Raw genomic sequence first — 22,297 nt, forward strand, 5'->3', positions numbered from 1 at the left:
CACTGATGGTGAATCTCCCAGTAAAGGGACTACTATGCCATGGTACGAAAGGCTTTATAGTTTGAGAGTAGAGTTCATAGGAATTTACCATGTTTTTTAATATTCTTCCCACATTATATTTCTACCTCTCCTTCTAGTCCGTTGAGTCCCATTTGTTTATTCAGTTAACCATTCAATAAATAGTTTATGAGTGTCCAGAATGTGCCCACATGAAGCCCTCCCATCCTTTCCTTGTGGCTCATCCATCATCTCAACATAGATAAAGAATGTCTTTATCCATTTATCTTGTATCTCTTCTCTTGGTAGCTTGAGGATTTATTCTCAAGTTCCACTGTCTCCTCTCATCTTTTCAAAACTGAGATTATCCTCTCTCCCATCCCAATCTAAGAAGTGAGCTGTCTTGTAATATTGAGCAAAAGGCTAGAGTTATTGTCTACTAGCAGATGTCCAGAGTCATTGGAGGGTCAGGGAGGAATGTCTTCTCTAACAATGTTAAATCAAAAATAATGACAAAACTTTGCAGTGACAACCATATTTTTGAAATTTCCATTATCATCTCTGTAGTTTTTCATCACACACTTTCTGAAAAGGTGAGCGGGATGAATATGCTTCACTAAATTACTTGGCTGATTAATTTATCTAACAAATATTTAATGCCTATTACATTCGAGGCACAGTTCAAGGCACTAGAAATAGAGTGACCAAAACAGAAAAAAAAAAACCCCTGCTTCCTTGGAGTTTACATTTAGTGAGAGAAGACAGATTGTAAGCAGCTAAATGAGTGAAAAACTAGCATGTCAGATGGTGATAAATGCTATGGAGGAAAATGAAATAAGGGTGAAGGAAACAAGATTGTTGGTAGGGGCAGAGAAAGGGCTGTAGGCTCTTTTCCATAGAACTGTTGGGAAAGGATTTACTAAGGCAACATTTGAGCAGAGACCTGAAGGAAATAAGGGAGCAAGTTTTTCAGGGATCAGCAAGTACAAAGACCTTGAGCAGGAGCATGCCTCATATTTTAAGCACAACAAGGAGGCTAGTATGGCTGGAGCTGAGTAAGCAAAGAGGAAAGAAAGAAGAGATGAATACAGGAGTGGTGGGGGGCAGATCACGTGAGACTGAAGAATGTTGTAAGGACTTTGGCTTTTACTTTGAGTGATATGAGGCCACTGGAAAATTTTGAGAGGAGGAGGAAACAAGATGACTTATGTTTTAAAGGGATCCTTTTGGTTAATGAATTAAGAATAGAGGATTAAAGGAAAAGGTGAAAGCAGAGAGACCAGTTAGATTCCAGAAACTTGGATGAGAGATGCTGATGGTTTGATACAGGACACTGTAGAGGGGGTAGTAAAAAGTAATCAAAAGTAATTGTAGCAGTAGTTAGAAGGTAGAACCCATCTGGATTTGCTGATAGATTGAATTTGAAGTGTAGATGAAAAGGTAGAGAATAATTCCAAGCAACTAACCCAAGCAACTGAAGGAGGGAAGGAGTTGCTATTTGATGAGATGAGGAAGAGTATGGGAGGAGTACATTTAGAAGGAAGAATCACAGCATAATGTTAAGCATATAAAGTTTGAACAATCTTTTGAATATCCAAGATGGGTATATGAGACTGTTATTTAAGAGAGTTGCCTGGATTGGAGATAAAGATATGGGAATTGAAAGCAGAAGGATGATACCAAGCCAAGGACTGGATGAATCACCAAGGGAATGTTGTGGGTGGGGAAGTGTGTCACTTGGGTAGGTAAGTTCTGACTTTACTTGCCACTTGTAGGCAAAAAAAAAAAAAATCAAGAAACACCATCTGCCATTTCCTTAGTTACAGTTTTTTCTACTCAGTTGCACCTGAGAAACAAGCTCTTCTTGATCAGGAATTTTTATCTGCTAATCATCACCCTAAAACAGCATTTTTCCCCTTAACTCTTCTACGTTATGAATGCCTGATTTTTTTGCAGAAGAATTTAGTAATTTCAGTTTCAGAATTTCATATTATGTGTGGAGAGGGAATTCTTTTGTCTGTTCATCAAACCATATATTTGTTTCCATTCTATCTGTTATGCCAAATAATTCTTTTGGGATCTTGACTATCCACTCCCTACTAAATAAATCACACAACAGTGTACAAGCCTTCCAACTTAATTGAGGTACAGATTTCCCGACAAAAAGAAATGCCTTCATTATTTCAGGTAAACAGTTAAAACTAGGTCACATTATAACTTGCACCTGATTTGTTTATTTTCTTCTCAGCTAGTTCTTTTGACTAATATAGCTCTTGAGCACCATTTACCTGGTATATTTCTTAATGGTGGATTTAATCAATTTATCATGATAAACATTAGTAACTGCATGATCCATTGATATTAAGGAATTCAAGATAACTGGATTAGATTGACAATTTAGTAATTTGCTCAATCTAAAACAAGTTCATTTAGAGCATTCTTTTATAGATTAGGGGGAAAAAAACCCATGAAATCCTATTTCTTAGCCATGCATTTAAAAAATGAATTGAATAATGTTACATTTGATTTTATTCTTTTAAATTTATTTTTTCTCTAAATTAATCAAATAGGAATAATATGTTAGCTTCAGTAGTACTGCCACATTAGCTAAATGACACTATTTTGTAAATTGAGTTTTCTATAGTCTCTTTATGTTGTCACTGAAAGTAAATGTAAATATGCCTCACACTTAAAATATTATACACAAAGAACATCTTTGAAATTTTGTTTTGCTTATTAAATTTAAATAGAGAATTCTGTGTAGCCATTATCATTTCAACTAATATCATTATTAGTAACTGAGCATGTAAAACTTAAAAATAATTATATAGAACATACCACACTCATATAATACCACTAATAATTACCTATAATGTTTTTTGTTTCAGCTAACCTTTTTTCTCACTTTTAGACCACAGCAATGAAAAAAATAATGTATTACAATATGCGTATAAAAACTGTTCAGAGGCATCTTAATGAAGACCTTGAAAAACTGAATGATCGAAAATGTAAATTACAGAAGTTGCCAGAAGAACGAATAAAATTATTCAGCTTTTTGAAAAAAAATGTGAGATTTAATATTGTAAAATTTCAATAGCCTTGTCTTAAGAAAACTGGCAGATAAGATACTATTATCTTTTAAATTTTATATGTATGTATACATTTATAAATACGCATAACTTTTAAAATTAATACTAAGTTTCAAGTAAGTTTGCCCTGAAAATGTTTTGATTCTAGGTACTTAACTAAGCTTCATTCTGTGCTTAGAAATCTGTAATTTAAAAAAGGTATAGGCAGGGCTTCCCTGGTGGCGCAGTGGTTGAGAGTCCGCCTGCTGACGCAGGGGACACGGGTTCGTGCCCCGGTCCGGGAAGATCCCACATGCCGCAGAGCGGCAGGGCCTGTGAGCCATGGCCGCTGAGCCTGCGTGTCTGGAGCCTGCGCTCTGCAACGGGAGAGGCCACAGTAGTGAGAGGCCCGCGTACCGCAAAAAAAAAAAAAAAAAAGGTATAGGCATATTAATTTATAAAATTTTAAAAATGCTGTGTAATTCAATATGATTCAGTGAGTTATAGAGATCTGTTAGACTTATTTCACTACATTTTTATTAGATACCAGCAGGCTGTGCTCAAAATTCATTTTCTTGTCTAAAATGCTAAAGTACTCCTTTACTATTGTATGTTGTATACTATTAAAGTATAGCTTGTTATAAAGTTCCCATAATGTTGTATACTTTAATAGTTTGTGCTTTAGTAGTTATATGTGCTTTTTAAATTTAGAATAAATTGGATTTCCTTTACTAAAAGTAGACTCTGAGAAATGAAGGATTACTTACCTCAAAACAGAACTTTGTATATATAAGAACTTATTGTATTAAAAAAAAGGTATAAGAAAATAATGGTTTATTCAAAAAATGGTGTTACAAAAATAGTCAAACTACTTGGGAATAGGGAACTTGGATCCTTAGTTTATACTTTACTAAAAGTAAATACAGTGGGGAAAATAGAATTAAATGTAAAAATGAAAACATAAAAAAGCAGAAGAGTATATGGATTAATATATTTAACTGATCTCAGCCTTCCAAGTAAGAAAAATACTAGAAATCACAGGGAACAGAATTTAGATTTGATTGAAAAAAAAAAAGTAAAATGCTTTTGTACTAAAAAGCATCATTAATGAAAATAAACAATAAATGACAGTCTGAAAAATTGTTTTCAACAAACATGAAGGACAAACATAATATCCTTAGTATAAAAGTACTCATAAGTAAAACAAGACAAAAAGGGACTTCCCTGGTGGCGCAGTGGTTAAGAATCCGCCTGCCAATTCAGGGGACACAGGTTCAATCCCTGGTCTGGGAAAATCCCACATGCCACGGAGCAACTAAGCCCATGAAGCCCGCGTGCCTGGAGCCTGTGCTCCGCAACAAGAGAAGCCACTGTAATGAGAAGCCTGTGCACCACAATGAAGAGTAGCCCCCACTCACCGCAACTAGAGAAAGCCCACGCGCACCAACGAAGACCCAATGCGGCCAAAAATAAATAAATTTAAAAATTTTAAAGAAGACAAAAAAGTATATATCCAAATAGAAAAATTAAGCAAATTCCATAAAGTATCATTTTACAAAAGAAGAAATAAAAACTAATAAACATGTGAAAGAGGACCTCAGTCTGATTATTAATTTCCTAATATGAAATAAGACAACAAGCAACCATTTTCACCTATAAATTTGTCATAGCCTGCCTGGTGAAGATGGGTGTGACACTATTACACCACTGATGAGAGTGTAATTGGGTCATATATATTACTAACAGCCTAAAAATGCTCATAGCCTTTGACCCAGTAAATCTACTTCTAGCACTCCATTTAAAGATTTGGATAAATATTTATATGAGAATATTCATCACTGTACTATTAATAACAACAAAAAATTGGAAACTACCTAAATGTTTAAAAAGAGAGGCAGAATTACTCATTCTTAAGATTGAATGGTATGTAGCGATTAAAAATCAATTTTAAAAAATATATTTAGTACTCTTTATGAAATGAACAGGTTTAAATTCATATTATAATCAGAAAGGTATTCTTAAAACATTAACATAATTTATTTATTTGAATAAAAAAACCACAGGAAAACCAGTATATGGAAATCATTTTATATCTGCCATTTTCATGTGCAAATGGATGTATTAATATGTGAAAAATAATAGATTATATAAACTATAGGTATTTTTATAAAATATGCTTACTTCATTTTTTTAACAGCTGTATGTAGCCATTATAGAGAAAGGAGTACAGATACTTAGCAAATTTCTATTTGTATGCACTTCTCTGTGTACAGTACAATTTATCTTGAAATCCATTCTATGATGCTGGGGTTAGGCACTCACTCTGGGCCCAAAGTTTAAGGGAAGGTCTAAAACCTCCATAATTAAGATAAATCATATACTTTATTATAATATATATTTTAAAAATATTTATTTAAATTTATTTGGTTGCGTCGGTCTTAGTTGCGGCATGTGAACTCTTAGTTGCGGCATGCATGTGGGATCTAGTTCCCTGACCAGAGATTAAACCCAGGCCCCCTGCATTGGGAGCATGGAGTCTTAACCAATGCACCACCAGGGAAGTCCCTATTATAATATTTCTTAAAAATACAAATGAATGCAAAAAAAGTCCATTACGAACAACAAGAAAAAATCACAAATATCAAAATTTTAAATAAAGACATTGCTGTGCTGAGCCATATAGGAGACTGAGGCAAAGAGAAAAATGTGCACCCCTATATCCATGCTTGTGTGTATTTTTTTGTTGTTTCCCAGAATACCAAAGTAGTTGAAAAATTGAAAAGTAGGAGTGATAAAAGTCACATTATTTCAAGTTTATTCTCTTTGTTCCAAAACCAGCATTTCTTATCATTTTACTTTGGCTTTATTAGAAGCTAACTCATCAATAATATTTTAAAATTCATTTCTTTGCTTTTCTTATTTTCAGTTGAGAGAACTGCCATGTCTGAAGTATTTAATTTCACTTGGTCAAGAGAAATTCGTTGACCAAACTTGTACTAAAGTTATAATCACATGCTTGCCATGTTTTTATGAAGTTTGGCTTATTTATTATCTAGATTGCTACTTTGTTAATTTAAGTTAACTAAATAGTTAATAGATTCCACTGAACAATTTTGTTCTCTGGCACATTGATTTCAACAGTTGGAACGGGAACTGACTGAACTCAGAGGATCTGGCAAAGGGCACAATGATAGATCCAGTAACAATAAAGTAACTGAGCTTGAAAAATCAAAAAACTGTGAAACTGTCACAGAAGAACCAAGTCTTCAGCAGAAGATAGTGACCAAACTAAATGCCTTGAATGAAAGGGTAACATTCTGGAACAAAAAACTAGATGAGTATGTTTAATGAATTATCTCGTTGTTCAAATTTGAAACATGAGGGAAAAGAATGTTCTGGGCCACTGGTCGAGCTCAATTCTCTCCTTCAGGAATGGAAAGAATTACAGTATGAAGTAAAACACGACATGTTTTTTCAGTCCAGTTCTTAGTAGAGGTAGGCATCATTGGTTCAAAGTTAGTATATAGTTTTTTAAAGAAGCAATACTTTACTAGGAACACTGGACTTCCCCTGAATGGCTTCTTGTCACATCATGACTCTAGTGTCTGCAAATTAAAGACATTAGTTTTTTTAACGTTAGTTGCTACTGGTGCAGAAAGCACATACAAAAGTTGTCTGGAATCATGTAGAAAGAAACTCAGGTTGAGTATCAACTAGAAACATAAAGCAAGAAGACTTATTAAGTACTGTGAATTTTTTTTTAATTTACTAAGGCACTAAGTGGACGAGTTAGTTTGCCCTGTAATAATAAATAGTAACAAAATAATAACTAATATTTATTGAGTTCTTACTCTGTGCCAAGCTCTTGGCTAAGAGCTTTTCATATATTTTGCCTATAATCCTCAAAAAAGCCTATTCAGGTGTAGGTACTATCAATCTTGTCATTTTCTAAGAAGTTGCAGCAGAAAAATGTTGTGACTTGTCTAAGATCTGAGAATCATAAATGGTGGAGCCAGGAGAGTCTTCTAACCTTCACTTACTCTGAGGTTAACAAAATTTGAGGTGATTTTAATTGCCAAAAACAGAATGTCTCTTACTTGGTTTAACTGTTAGCACCAAGCTTTCTTTATTCATTGATGAAAGCCTTATATTTTAACATCAGCTTAGAAGAAACTATCATGAATTTTAATGTTGTGATTTTTAGATCATTTTAATAGCTTTATTTTTTTCTTAAATAGAATTGAAGGAATTTATCGTATTGAAGTAAAACAAAAGAAGAAAAGTCATAGTTTATTAATCCCATTTTTGTTAATTGAGTTGGAGACTGTGGGAAACATCCACTTTGAAGAAGGCACTCGATCTGATGACTGGTAAATCTTTTGATATTTAGTTAGAGCTTTAAAACTAATTTTAAGTGCTTAGGATCATCAACCAAAATACCAACTTATAAAAATCTTAAAATGTCCCATTTCAAAACACTTTCCATATAGAGTATTCATCCACTGAAAATTGGCAGTTACCTACTTTACCATATATACATTTCTCTGTTTATACTATTGCCATGAGCTAACTTTGAAAACATCCTAATAGTATTTCTTTGCTCTTTACTTAATTTTCCTTAGCCCAAGAGCAGAATATAATTTAGAAAAGCTTATGGTCAAGAATTAATTTTATGTATGTTTATACGGTTTATTTCTGGACTGAATATAGCCCTGGATTCTGAATACTGGGTGAGAGGCTAGAATAGGGAAGGAGTGGCAAAGCAGGATTGGCAACAGCAAGTTGCAAATACTGGAGGAGGCTGCCTAGTAAATTTCCTGGGGGTCCATGATCAAGGTGAAACCAGTTGTCTAGAGCTAGATAGAGTCAGGGTGCACATAGACTTTATGAGTTAAAATAAGGCAGACACTTAAAAACCAGGAATTCGGGTGAAAAAGCCCATTTGGACAAAAATGGCAAAGCCACCCAAAATGGAAACAGGAAAAAGGCATCCACACTTCAGAATCAAGGCCTACTGGTAGACACAAGGAAGTGGTTGTGTTGCTTCAACTAGAGGGTACAACCCAAAAAATGATCCTAAAAAAAGAGAGCCTTGACACAAAAATATCATAACTTTCATATTTCTGCAGTCACTTTCTCAAAATTGAGAGGCCCGTGAACAAGGAAACATGTAAAGCTATAGAATGGACTTGATATATCACCCCAGAGGATGGTTTTACTCACAGTCAGTGTTGAAACAAACACGATTTTTGTGAAGTAAACTACAAAACTTACAATAACCTTTTAGAAAGAAAAATGTGTGACTGTTATCCATTACTTTAAGCCAAGCCCCCTGATTCTATTAGATGTGGCTCTAACTCACCTCTGTGAGTAAAAGCTTCTGAAGGGCCTTGGGGGTACTTTGGTGGAAAAGTCTAAGACGCTCTGTCCAAGGGACAAAGGGATCTTTTAAAATACTTTCTTTTGTATCAGTAGATCCATTTGCCCAACAGTTATCACTGTTGCTTAACCACAATATTTGATTTTTATGTACACATATATAAAAGGTATTCATCCCAGTTCCCATGTAAACAAGTAGAGGCCTTGATTTTTCAAGTGTTAAGAATTGAATGGAAAAAAAAAAAAAAAAAGAATTGAATGGTGTCTCTCTGCAGGATGTATGCATAATTCTTCAGTCTTTTATTTGTATTCACTCAACCTAAACAGAATTGTTTTTTATTATTTGTTTCTTTTTAACTTATCACAAAGTAAGCTCTTTATAAAACAAGTACATTAGTGAAAAAACTATGTAAAAACAAAATAACTAAAAAGCCATTTAGGTAACCGTGTCAGCCTGATAGTAATTTAGATAGCTTTGGTGGATTTTAATAAGCATTAATAATTGTTTACTTGGTTTTAATAAAAATAACCTTGATCCATTTTAAGGAGGAAATCAAATACATATTGGCAGAATTTCAAGGACTGTTTGTTACTTTTAGCATACTACAAGCTTGGCTACCTTAGCTCTGATCGTTTATGTATATTAGGAAATAACTATTAAAGTGCTTTAAATTGCTCTGTGTGGTACATATCTAGTCATTTTATAATTTAAACACTGACTTTTCTTTAATATTTTTAAGGCCAATATTTAGCATTTAAATAAAAAGTACTGGAGTAGAGCTAGAACTAAAACATAAAGGTTTTCGCTCAGAAAAGCCTATGTTTATAGTAAAAGAGCATTGCAGATTTCTAATTGTATATCGTTGAATATTTCTTAGCTTCATTTCTTTTTTGAAATTGAAGAGCTTTATTTTTCAGTTTAAAAAAGTCCTGATTTTACAGAGACTTGTCTGTTGAGTAGATTGTTGCCACTACAGCATTTTCATTATAGATCATATTATTTACCTCTGTATTGCCAACTGAGTTATCTATTGACATCAGACAACATTTATCAACATTTATCAAATGGGGACTCCAATGCATCAAAGATGCTGTCCTTGTGCTTGAGAAGCTTTTTAAACCTGGTTATAGATACATGGCATTTACAATTTAAAGAAATAACTTCAAAGTACCACAAAACAATATATAAGTGACTCTGTGAGCTCCTTGGGGACAGACAGGTTGTGCCTTATAAGTCATTACATCTAGCATAGGGCTGGCTGGATTCATAACTCAATAGATAACTAATTGAAGTCTCTATATCAATATATAGATACTCACTTAGTAGGTTCACTTTTGTCTATAAAATAACTTTCAGTAATTAACTTTTTATATATAAACATTTCAGGCTGTACTGTTTTAGAGAGCTACAGAAACTCAGACTTTTTGTTTTATACTGTTTTATATTTGTTTTTGATATGGTTTAAGTCAGCAGGTCAGTTAACAGTATTTATTAAATGCTTGTTTAGGATTTTGAAGTGATTTTAATAGATTATATTATGCTCCAGCCATTTAAAACCATGTGCATTCTACATTTGCTAAATGGGTGCATCATTTGTATATTAATGAACGTTTGTAGGCATCTCTGTGTGTAACTGAATATCTTAGTCAATGTGTATATCACCACTGTGGATGCTCACACATTCAGGTCTTACTGAATGAGTGAGGACACCCAGTGACATGAGGGGCCCTCACTCTCCTAACCTGCAGATCTTGTTGCTGTTAGCCATTCCTTCCGTGTAACTTCACCTCTCTCTCTCTCTCTTTTTTTTTCTTTTAGTTAGACATTTCCTATTTTCTTTTTACAATCTCCCTTGACAGTCTCTTCTACTCCTGCACTTTCAAAAATTACTTAAAGTTACAATCTCTCTCCTTTACTCCAGTCCTGAATTTCTACCTATTAGACATTTCTAGCCGAATGTCCAACTGGCAAGGCAAACTCAACACATTTAAAAGGGAACTCAGCTGTAAAGTAAAAAATAGACAGTGGGGTTAGAGTCAGAAAGCCTAGGTTCAAACTCTATCTGCATAGTCTTAAAACAGTTATTTAACTCATCTGAATGTCATCTGTGAAATGAGAAAATAAAAAACTATCACAAAAGGTTACTGTTAAGATTAGACAAGGTGACGTAAAAATATTTAGTTCTTAATCTTTTTGCTTTTGTTTTCCTCTTCCTGCCCACAAACCACCCCTTCCTTCTGACTCCTCCATTCCTGTTTGTAGCACTACCACCCTCTTAGTCATAGAAGCACAACAAACACTGAAGCCATTCTTGACTCCATTCTCTTCCTCCATCTCCATATCCAATCAGCCTAAGACCCACAGGTTCTCTCCATAATGTCTCTTGCATTCGTTCTCTCCTTCTTTGTAATCAAAATCTCCTGCACATGGGCCGTCATAACCTTCCTCTTAGACTATTGCTACATATGGCTGGTCCCTTCCTATGCCAAGAGCACTCTGTTAAAAACAAAACAAAAGCCTCCTGTAGCAACCTGTTATCTTCCAAATTACATTCTAACTCTTCACCCTGACATTCAGTGTCCTTCACTGTATAGTCTCCAAACTACCCTAACCCCTTTTCAAACCCTTTCAGAGTCAGCTGAACTGTGCATGCCTCACTGCTCTTGGAATATATCTGGTACACCATCACATAAGTGGTTTTCTTTGTTCTGCTTCCTTCACCCAGAATGCCTCGCATCCCAGGCCCTGGCTCTATCATTGCCTGTCAAAACTTACTTTATCTTCAAGGATGACATCAAAAGCCATTCCTTTGTGAGGAATTTTCTGGTCATCTCCATCAGCTATAGTCATTTCTTCTTCTTCTTTTTGAATCTTCATAGCACTGAGTTTTATCTCTCCTATCTTATACTCTATTATAATTTTGCTTGTACCTGTCCATTACTTCTTCACTTTATTGGTTTATAAACTCGGTGAAGATAGAGACTGCATCTTTTTAATCTTTGAGTCTTTTCTACTTTGTTCACTTGCTCAGCATTCATCCACTGAGCTTCTACCATAAGTCACATTCTATGCTAGGTGCTAGTGATAAAAGTCAAATAAGATATAGTTCCCTCTCTAATCAAGCCTACAATCTGCTGTAGAAGACTATGGTAATGAAATACTAATGAGTTCTGGGATGATTGTACACATGGAGAATGTAGGAGGGGGCAGCTGTGTGAAGATCAAAGCAGAGTGGCGAGTTAGAGAAAGTATTCTGGAAGTGGGGACACTTGAGGGAGACGCTTTGATCTGAGTTTTGAAGGACCGATAGAAGTTAACTACACAAAGAATTAGAGGAAGGACTTTGCAGGCAGAGGAAACAGCATGTGAAAGGGTGTGGAAATAGTATAATATGTTCGGAGAACTCAGTAGTTCCACATGACAAGGGCCTGATCATTAAGGGTCTTGCAGGCTGGGCTGGGTAGTTTGAATTTTGCCCTTAAATCTATCAGAATGAAAGAAAGGTGTAGCAGATTTCAATATTATTTTATACAAAGTCCTAGAGAGTCATTATTTCAGGTTCAGACTAAAATGTGTATACATCAGACCAGTAATGACATGCTCCCCAGTTGCATGTAGCACATATTCAACAATGCTGTGAGAAGTTATCATCCTCCATGACGTACTGATAATATTGTAAGTCTCAGTATTTCTCTATCAGCATAGGTCTGTTCTCCCTCCTCCAGCAGTATTGCAGCCTCTGAATGATGTTTTCTCATCCACGGTGTGGCCAGGTGATTGAATGAATTGCTTTACTTCTGTGACCCCAGGTAGCACAGAGCCCTTGTCCTCTCAGCACCAGCGTTTCGTATCTCCAGGGCTCTAGGAATTCCATATGAGGAAGGGATCAGCTACTTAATTCCCAAAGAAAAGCTCTATGAAAGGATCACACTACTTGGAGTTTCCTGCGCCATTCCTGGTTCTTGCATTCCTGGGAGACCAGGCTAGAAGCTGGGAACTGTCCATTCATCACTTCCATCTATTCTTGATTACTCTAAGGGCAATTCTCGATTACCCTTTTGTTACTTTATAACAAACACCTTATCTACATAAAACGCCTATAGCACTAGTTTCTATCAGAGCACAATAATAATGATAATAATAACAATTAGAGTGCAAGTAATAATGAGTTTCAGTGGTTCCAGGACATGTTGTTTAGGGGTGACTTGGACTAATTTAGGCCCACCCAGGAAATGATCCTCCTGTATATGACACTGTAGGTTTCCCACTGCACATGATGATCTGGTTGTTTAGCCTGACCTCTGAACTAATTAGCAGCATTATGCTGGATTGCAGCACTATTTCTATCTGTCTCCTGTACCAGGCTGCGAGCTCCTCTGGGATTAGTTTGGTTTAGGCAGCTCACTTTTCAACTCTCGGGGAAGAGTAACTGGGCAGTTCCTAGCTGCACTGGTTCAGTCTTTGCTAGTGAGAAAGGTGAATGCTCTAAATTAGGAGCTCAGATATTAGTCTTAGGAAGAGACAACCCATCAGGAAGCTTACCTTTGTGATCTTAGCCCACACCCATGCTCAGGTCCTGGTTGATTATCCCAGTGAGGACCAGTCATCTCATTCGTAGCCAGATATACCCCATATAGGAGCACTTAACTTCCTTTTCAAACTGATCCATTTTTTTCACATTTATTTTTTATTTTTACTTCTTTTCATTAAGGTAACATTGGTTTATAACATTATATGTTTCATGTGTACAACATTATACTTCTACTTTTGTATACATTACAGCGTGCTCACCACCAACTATTTAGTTTCCATCCGTCACCATACAGTTGACCGCCCCCCCACTTAAATTTCAAATTAATCTAAATTCTGTGCTACTTTTAAGACAGTGCCAGAATTATTACTGTGAGCATGGCCAGGCAAGGGCAGCAGAGAGCAAATGAGCATTGTGTACATTTTCCTGAGATCTTCACACAGCAGGCCCCTACTTCTCCTTCAATTCTTAGCTCAAATATCTTCTCTGAACGTCTTACCCAAGACCTGTCTTAAGTATCCCCTGCCTCTCCAAGCCTCTCTTACCCCAAGCCTTACCCCAAGCCTCTCTTTCTTCAGAGCACTTACCAGTTTAGATTTTTTTTATGTCTTCTTTATTTTTTTGTCCAACTCCCTTGGAAGACAGGGTCCATGAGAGCAGGGACCCTGCCTCTTTCACTTCTATATCCCTAGTTATGAAGTTATTGCAATAGCCCAACTAAGAGATGATGGTGATTTTAACTAGGAAAATAGCAGCGGTAATGATTAAATAGGGTCATATTCAGGATATATTTTAGATGTAGAGTCAAACAGACTTGCTGAAGACTTGGATATTGGTGAGGAAGAAAGGAGGCAAGGTTTATTCCTGGGATTTTAACCTAAGCTACCATTTAGGTGATGTTGCCATATACTGAGGTGGAAAACACTCAGGAGGAGCAGGTTTAAAGGCAGGTGTGTTGGGTGAGTTAAATTTGAGAGGCCTATTACATATACAAGTGAACACAGCAAGCAGGTAGTTGGATGTTCAAGAGTGGGTATATCCAGCTAAGTGGGGTAAGGGTAAAGCCTGAAAATAAAATGTTGGAATTTACTAGTATAATAAATATATATGTATATGTATTATATATATATAAATAATATATTTAAAATATGTATTCCCAAAGGACCAGGTGAAATCACCTAGGGATAGAGCTTATGGAAATAAGAGGAGAGCCAAAGACTGATTGCTGGGGCAATCCAACATTTAGAAGTCTGTCAGAGGAAAGAGAAGCAGAAAAGAAAAACATGAAAGAGCAGCCAGTAAGATGAAAGCCAGAAGCATGTAGTTTCACTGAAGCCAAAAAAGGAAGTGTTTCAATAAAGGAGGATTGCTCCATATCTTTTAGTCAGAACAAATATATAATAATTAATAAAAGAACTATTATTTTATGTTTCAAAGTTTAGTGCCTCTTTTACTGATTGAATAAGAACCAAATCAGAGCTATACTATATGACCATTTATCTTTAGCAAAAAAAAATATATATTAGCTATTACTTTTTTCATATGTAACTTGTGTTCTCAACATTTTAAGGAAAATCTCTTTTCTTTGCATATATTTTGTATTCCCATATAGGTTTAATTCCTGCTATGAATTAATTCTATCACGTTTTTGTACATGGGACTTCAGAACGTATGGTATTAAAGGAGTGAAAGTAAAACGTGTCATCAAGGTTAACAACCGTATTCTGAGACTAAAATTTGAAGAGAAATTCCAAAAGTTTTTGGACAATGAAGATATGCATGATTCAGAGTAAGAAGTTAACTTCCATAAGGAACATTTTTACAACAGTCTGATTTTATTTTGTAAAAGAAAGTCTTTCTGTTTTAAAAGTTTACAATATTGAAAATATCATTGTCAGTAAATAGTTCCTTTTCATGCATCTTCCTTGACTAGGATGACCTCGTAGTTTATCCACATTGGAGCTCTTTTTGAGACTGAGGAGGAGTGCAAGTTTAATAATGACACTGGAACATCCAGCGTAAATGGGAAATATCCTGGGCAAGGCATATGGTCACTTATCTACAGCTAGGTTTTTCTGAAATCAATTCTAAAACTTTTTTTGTCTTAATTATTCTTAAGGAGCTGTCGACAGATGCTGGAATGCCTTTTTTATGTTTTTGATCCTGAAGTTACAGTGAAGAAAAAGCATCTGCTACAAATACTTGAAAAAGGATTCAAAGACAGTGAAACGAGCAAGGTAACATAAAATGTCATTCAGAATAATGCTTTCTTCCTAATGAATAAAACTTTGCCACTGATTAAGCGTGGTTTGATTCTCAATGCTTTCATTCATGTTAGAGCAAACTTATACTGTTTCACAAAAAGCTTAGTGCTATCATGGAAAGTACAATCCCTCAGTATCCCAGGGGGATTGGTTCCAGGACCTCCCACAAATACCGAAATCCAAGGATGCTCAAGTCCCTTATATGAAATGGCATACTATTGGCATGTAACCTATGCACATCCTTTTGTATACTTTAAATCATCACTAGATTACTTGTAATACCTAATACAATGTAAATGCTGTGTAAATAGTTGTAAGTACAATGTAAATTCTATGTAAATAGTTGTGGAAGCAGGGCAAATTCAAGTTTTGCTTTTTGGAACTTTCCAGAATTCTTTTTTAAAAATATTTTCAATCTACAGTTGGTTGAATCATGAATTACTTTATCTTCATTATTATCTATTTAATCTTTCTAGGCATCTTATATTTTATATTGTGATCCTTTTGTGGATGATTTTGAAATCCACTTCTTTAATCCGTTTTAAACTCTCCGAGGTCTTCTCCATCTTGAAAAAATTCATTCAGTTAACACTGCTGTGCTTTCTATCATCCTATTTTTCTCTTTACTTTTACTGCCACCATTTCTTTATTCTCTACTTCATTTTCCCCACCTTGATACTGATATTGCTTTATCCTTGGTCACTCCTGAGCTCCAAAATATCCAATCAACCTTTCTCGGTCCTCCACCCATTTGACGTGGCAGCTGTAGCACACTGGTATAGAGCAGTGTTTCCTAATCCTTTTCTCATCATGGCACGCATAAAATCAAAGTATTGCTGTATTTGAATCCTGGCTTTCCTACTCACCAGCTGGGTGACTTCACCTCTCTGTGCCTGTTTCATCCATTCTGTAAAGTGAAGATAATAATAGTATCTTCTTAACAGAATGGTTAGGATTTAGTGAGATATGTGCAAAAAGGTTCTTGGATACTTGTTCATAGCATCATTATTCACAATAGCCAAAAAGTAGAAGCAACCCAAATGTCCATTAACAGATGAATGGATAAATAAAATGTGGTATATACATACAAGAGAATATTATTCAGTCATAAGAAGAAATCAAATTCTGATACATGCTACAACATGGATGAACCTTGAAAACATTATGTTAAATAAAAGAAGCCAGACACAAAGGGACAAATACTGTACGATTCCACTTACATAAGTATCTAGAATAGGCAAATTGGTAGAGACAGAAAGTAGAATAGAGGTTACCAGGGGATGGGGAGGATAGAGGGACAGAGAGTTATTGTTTAATGAGTATACAGGTTCAATTTGGGATGACGTTCTGGAAATGGATAGTGGTGATGGTTATACAACATCGTGAATGTACTTAATGCCAATGAATTGTACACTTTAAAATGGTTAAAATGGTAGCTTTTAACCTTATGTGTTTTTTTTACCACAATAATAAAAAAAAAATCACCAATAAAGCTTTCCAGCCTCTTGGTGGAGAATAAATTGGAGGGAGTAGAAGCAATGACAGGGGCACTATACGGGGGAGGTCCTACAGCAGCTCAGGCCAGAGATGATGGTGGCTTCAGCAGGGTGGTATAGTGAGAGTGCCCTCACTGTACTTTCTGAAAGAGAAGTAGGAAGGAGGTGAAGAATTGAGGAAGGCGAGTGAAGTGCTCAGGGTCATATCAGAGAACTCTGAACCATCATGGGCACAAAGGGTAGAGGAAGGATGGGGCTATTTCTGTGTGTTTTCTGCCTGCCAGACACTGCTAGCACTTTATCCCCTGCATCTCCTAAAGGAGATACAATATCTCTAATCCTTCCAGCAGTGCTCTACACTGCTCTGTCCAATATAGTAGCCACCACCCAAATGTGACTACTGAGCATTTGAAATGTGACTGGTCAGAATTAAGGTGTGCTAAAAGTTTAAGACATATAATACCAGTTTTTGAAGACTTAGTACAGAAAAAAAGACTATAATTTCTTATATTGATTACATATTAAAATGATAATATTTGCAAAATATTAGATTAAATATATTATTAAAATTTACCAAAAAAGTTCTTAGACGAGTTCCTGGCACATAGAAAATTTTTTATTAAATTCACCATTATTGCTGAAACATTTGATTGTGAGACTGACACGCAGCCTTCTGTGCTAAGGAGGCAGGTTATTGCTGAAACATTTGATTGCTCTTTCCATTTTGAAACTCTCCTTTAGCATCCATACACTACTGTTATCCTCACATTTTTCTGATTGTCCCATCTTTGTTTCCTTTTCTTTCCCCGTCTTGCCTCTAAACAAGAAAATACCAGAAGGTTAAAGTTTACTATTCTGCCCTTCTTTCTCCACACACCATCAATTACTCTCATTGTTAAGATCTTAGAAATGGGGCAAGATAATTGGCTAGAAAAATCACTGGGTAGCACAAAGCTCAGATAAGCTAAATTTCTATGTTATGTTGTGCACACAATGAGTAAAGATTGATATTTATGTTCTGCATCATTTAAGAGACGGGATCTGATTAAAAAGATGCTGTGTAAGCAGCTGAGAAGGAGGATTTGGCTTAGTGTGGCAGTGTCTGGTCCAGGCAGAGAGCCATGCGCATAGCCTCCATCTAATGGATATTTAGTGATGTTCATGGGAAATCTGAGATTATAATTACTAGAATGTGGAATTTGTGATCAGATGAGCCACATTTTAGTATTTATTTTTCTAAATCTCTTTGAATAACAGGTTTCAATAAGAAAATAGGCGATTCAGCATTTATATAAAAGATGTATTTTAGATAATTTGGCTACTAATATTAAGCTAGTAATAATTTCAAAACTCCAAGAAGTGACAAGGAGGAGTAGACCTGAGTCCAAGTCATGACTTTGCCAATTTCTGCTTCAGTCCTTGGATAGATCATATAATCTCTCTTAGGTTTTTTTTTTTTTACTGCTAAAAATAGAGATTTTTGTTTGTTTTAGAGCTGCTTTCACAGCAAGTAATATGAATATTTCTGATAAAACACTTTTAAAGAAGTAACTCTAATCACAATGCAAACTAAAATTTCCATGCATTAGCACAATGAGATGTATCTGGAAAATAATGTGGATTATTAGGCCAATTATTAGATTATTTATTTACTTAAATAAGAATCTTCAGTGTAATTTCCCACAGAATTTTCTTTTTGGAATTTGCACTGTTGCTAGTGGAGTATCCTTGAAAACGTGCAAAACTATAGCTCCTGCACCACACAGAGTGGTCAGTTTTGACTCTGGCTGGTTTTACAGGAACAAATGTTGTTCTGTATTACTTTTCATAAATCTATTTGCATATAAATTTAAAATATATAAATGGTTTTATAGAATGAAGTTGCACCTGAAGGTTATCTACTTCTTTTCAGTGAGTCTGACCTGCAGTTTCCTTGCACAGACACATAAACATAAAATGATAAACCATCTTACTAAAGTTGAAGTATTGTCAATCTTGTAAAAATACTCATACTTCGTTTTTTCTTTACAGCTGCCTCTCAGAAAAGAAGCTGTTATTCTTGCTAACAGCCTGAGTATATGTGAGTGTCCCAGAATTGAATTTCTACAGCAAAAGTTTAAGGATGAGAAGAAAAACTCTCTTGAGCATGAGCTCTTCAGACATGGTAATACAAGTATGCGGTGTTTCTGAACTTTTAAGTTCTAAGTATTCAAATTCATTAATTATTTGCATAATATTTTTGATACTTGGTTTTATCAACCTGGGAGGTTTTCTGAAACCCATTTGATTTAGTGTTTACCAGTGTAGTGATACATGACTTTCTGATCTATTACTTTAGTCAGGTTGTCAACAAATATTTACTGAGTGATTATTATCAGCAACATCAATAGGATGAGACTCATTCGTTAATCATATTTAATCCATCTTATATGAAATAAACACTTTTCATAATCTGCTTTTGTTCATTAAGTTGTGTCCTAAAAATAAACTTAACACATTTATGTACATGTTATACACAAACACACACACACAATCACCATACAAACCCCAAATTCATAGGAAAGAGAAAAGAGAACTTGGCCTATTTATATGATAATCATTATATAAAGCACTCAGGAAGACAGGCCTTATTTGTCCTTAATTATCAAAATATAAGATGATAAGAAAATCTGGTTATAAATCTAAAGTTGGCTAAAGACAAATTGTGAAGTGTGTGGATTGCTTTAAAGTTGCCTTATAGAAGATAAATGTTTGGTATTTTAATTTAGTCACAGTTATTAGTATTTTATTTGCATCTTGAATATATGTAAATAAAAGTACATGAGTCAGTTTGTAGGACACTTCTGGGGGAGGTTCCCAGGTACCCACAGACTGGAGACAAAGACCACCTCATCATGTCCTCTCTTGCCCCACCCTCTTCCACTTTTCATTCTTCAGTTCCACCAGTATTTATTGAATGCTTACTGGGTATTAGGCACTTGGTTGGTGATAGGGATTTAGTCAATACAGACTAGACAGTTTCTCCATTATGGTGCTTACAAACAATAATATCCAAATAAATGTAAAATTATAATTATAATAAGAGCTACAAAGATGAAGTATTAATGCATAGTACCAAAGAATGTAAAATAAAGGGAATTGATCAGGTCAGGGAGTAAGGGACATCTATTCTTTGGTCTCAACTATTCAACCTTCTAAAGACTGGGTAGTCAGAAATTTGGTTAACTGAATTCTATAAAAGTAATATTCTAGGTTCCAGACTCTAGCTCTGTTAAGATGATGCATGCTGAACTAAATTATGTGTGTTTTGCAGTCTTTCATTCAGTTAATAATAATCAGAAAATTAAGCAGATTACTGAATCTAGAAAGAACTCCTATTTGAAAAAACCACTTGCTTTTTTTCTCATCCTTCTCCATTCTCATTTAAGAAATATCCATTATAGGGACTTCCCTGGCAGTCCAGTTGTTAATACTTCACTTTCCATTGCAGAGGGTGCTGGTTCCATCCCTGGCTGGGGAGCTGAGATCCCACATGCCTTGTGGCCAAAAAACCAAAGCATAAAACAGAAGCAATATTGTAACAAATTCAATAAAGACTTTAACAATAGTCCATATCTAAAAAAATCTTTAAAAGAAAAAGAAATATCCATGATGTTTTTCTTGATCCTTCTGGAATATTCTTTCTAAAACAATTAGGTTCTCCCAATTTACATTTCATAACTTGTACATAGTTTTAAAAAGTCATCTCAATACTTTATGCATAGTAATTACAAGTTGTTTCATAGGATTCAGTGACTCCTAGAGATCCTTAGGATTTAGTGAATTTCAAGGTTCCTTAATATCTAAAGGGAAGAGAAATGTGCATCCATTCAGTAGACATATATTGAGTGCCTCTTATGATCTAAGCTATGTGCTGATGATACAGAGATGAATTTTTACCCAGTTAACAAGAACAACAAATTTCTTAAATTAATTCATAAAAATATTGATAAATATTGTCTTCTTTCCTTCTTCCTTCTCTGTAAAGCTTTGCTTGATATAATCACAGGAATTCTCTTTTATAAACATTTTATTTATGCAACAAATATTTATTGAGCTTCTATTTTGGATCAAGCAGTGTGCTGTGTGCTTTACGGTGGCCGACAAGATAGCCAGGATCTCTACCTTTACAAAATATACAGTCAAGTCTGGGGCCAATAAGGAAGATGATATTGGAAAATTATTCAAATGAATTAGTGTTAAAACATTTTGTTTTTTCACACTAGGCATCCTCCTGATTACAAAGGTTTTCCTTGGCCAGAGTGTTCAGGCTCGTGATCAGGACTCCATCAGTCAAGCCAACTACCCAATGATTAATTCAGTGTTCATTCCTCGAAAATATTTACTAAGTATGTCTGCGATGAAGATAAATCTTTTTTCATCTTTCTGAATACAAAATGTTTTCATTTAATACAGATGCTTACAGTTTAACCTCTACCTAACAAAACTTATAAACTTTTTTATAAAAACCTGTTCCTAGCTACTAGTGAACTTCTATATTTCTGTTTCCTATTTCAGTGACAGTTATATATGTGTGCGTGTAGATATTTTATTTTGTAAAAGTTTGTTTTATATACACAGATATATATATATGTATAATATATTATATGTATTTTAGAAAATAGAACCTACCCAACTTTTAACAACAAAAAAGTAATATATTTGTCAAAAACTATATGGCTAAACATTGAATAGAAAAGTGAAAAAGTATGAAAAGGGAAAGGAGATGAATAAAACTAAACCCTACTAGTCTGTGTAGTGAAAGGGTGACTAGTATTTATAGAATTAAGAAATTGTCTACAGTGGTGGGAAGATATAAGAGAAAAAAACCTCAATGACATAATATTTGGAACTTACTGAGTTTGTTGTTTATTAATCTATGTAAGGGTGAAAAAAGTATATTAAATATCATTTTGAAGAGTGTTTGTTTGTTTTGCTTGTTTTTGTTTTTTATTTTATCCTAGATTCTATCATGGGACAAAGAAGCTGTGATTGCAGCATTCGGCAGTACAAGTGGTTTGTCTTTGATCATGACCTTGTTTTGCCTGAATACATCGTAGAATTTGAGTATATTACAGTGGTATGAATTCATTTTTTAAAATTTTTCTTTATTTTTTTGGCTGCGGCGGGTCTTAGTTGCGGCACGCGGGATCATTGTTGAGGCATGCAGGATCGTTCGTTGTGGCACACAGGCTTCTCTCTGTGTGGCACATGGGCTCCAGGGCACGAGGGCTCTGTAGCTGTGGCACGTGGGCTTAGTTGCCCCAGGCATGTGGGATCTCTGTTCCCCGACCAGGGATCGAACCCACGTCCCCTGCATTCTATGTTATGGAGACGGCTTCTTTCCTTGAACCGCATTGAACCAACCTCTGCTAGTTTCAAACTTTTCTTCTGCAGTTTCCTCACCTCTCTCAGCCTTCATAGAATTGAAGAGAGTTAGGGCCTTGCTCTGGATTAGGCTTTGACTTAAGGGAATGTTGTGGCTGGTTTGATCTTCTGTCCAGAGCACTAAATCTTTTTCC

At 35.2% G+C, this 22,297-nt stretch overlaps 2 protein-coding genes across 3 annotated transcripts in view; one reads left to right on the forward strand and one right to left on the reverse strand.

Moving 5' to 3' along the window:
• Positions 1–22,297, reverse strand: part of LOC111173101 (uncharacterized) — a 161,045-nt gene that overhangs the window by 15,367 nt on the left and 123,381 nt on the right. Inside the window, exon 3 of one of the 2 annotated variants that reach the window (XM_089907779.1) lies at positions 1,153–17,553. The exons of the other annotated variant lie outside the window; for it this stretch is intronic. The gene's annotated coding sequence lies outside the window, so the exon portion shown is untranslated. Of the gene's footprint in view, positions 1–1,152; positions 17,554–22,297 lie in introns of those variants that run through there. 2 annotated transcript variants of the gene reach the window in all.
• LRRC9 (leucine rich repeat containing 9) overlaps positions 1–22,297 on the forward strand; it is a 93,081-nt gene that overhangs the window by 7,509 nt on the left and 63,275 nt on the right. The window contains exons 7-14 of the mRNA XM_089906269.1: positions 2,909–3,064; positions 6,207–6,403; positions 7,304–7,435; positions 14,589–14,765; positions 15,096–15,213; positions 18,768–18,900; positions 21,002–21,124; positions 21,740–21,855. Coding sequence (XP_089762395.1) covers positions 2,909–3,064; positions 6,207–6,403; positions 7,304–7,435; positions 14,589–14,765; positions 15,096–15,213; positions 18,768–18,900; positions 21,002–21,124; positions 21,740–21,855 — 1,152 coding nt within the window. The remainder of the gene's footprint in view (positions 1–2,908; positions 3,065–6,206; positions 6,404–7,303; positions 7,436–14,588; positions 14,766–15,095; positions 15,214–18,767; positions 18,901–21,001; positions 21,125–21,739; positions 21,856–22,297) is intronic.

Source organism: Delphinapterus leucas, chromosome 2 (assembly GCF_059928025.1).
Source record: "Delphinapterus leucas isolate spDelLeu-1000000601 "Yukka" chromosome 2, BTC_Dleu_Yukka2, whole genome shotgun sequence".
In the NCBI taxonomy this organism is placed as follows: Eukaryota; Metazoa; Chordata; class Mammalia; order Artiodactyla; family Monodontidae; genus Delphinapterus; species Delphinapterus leucas.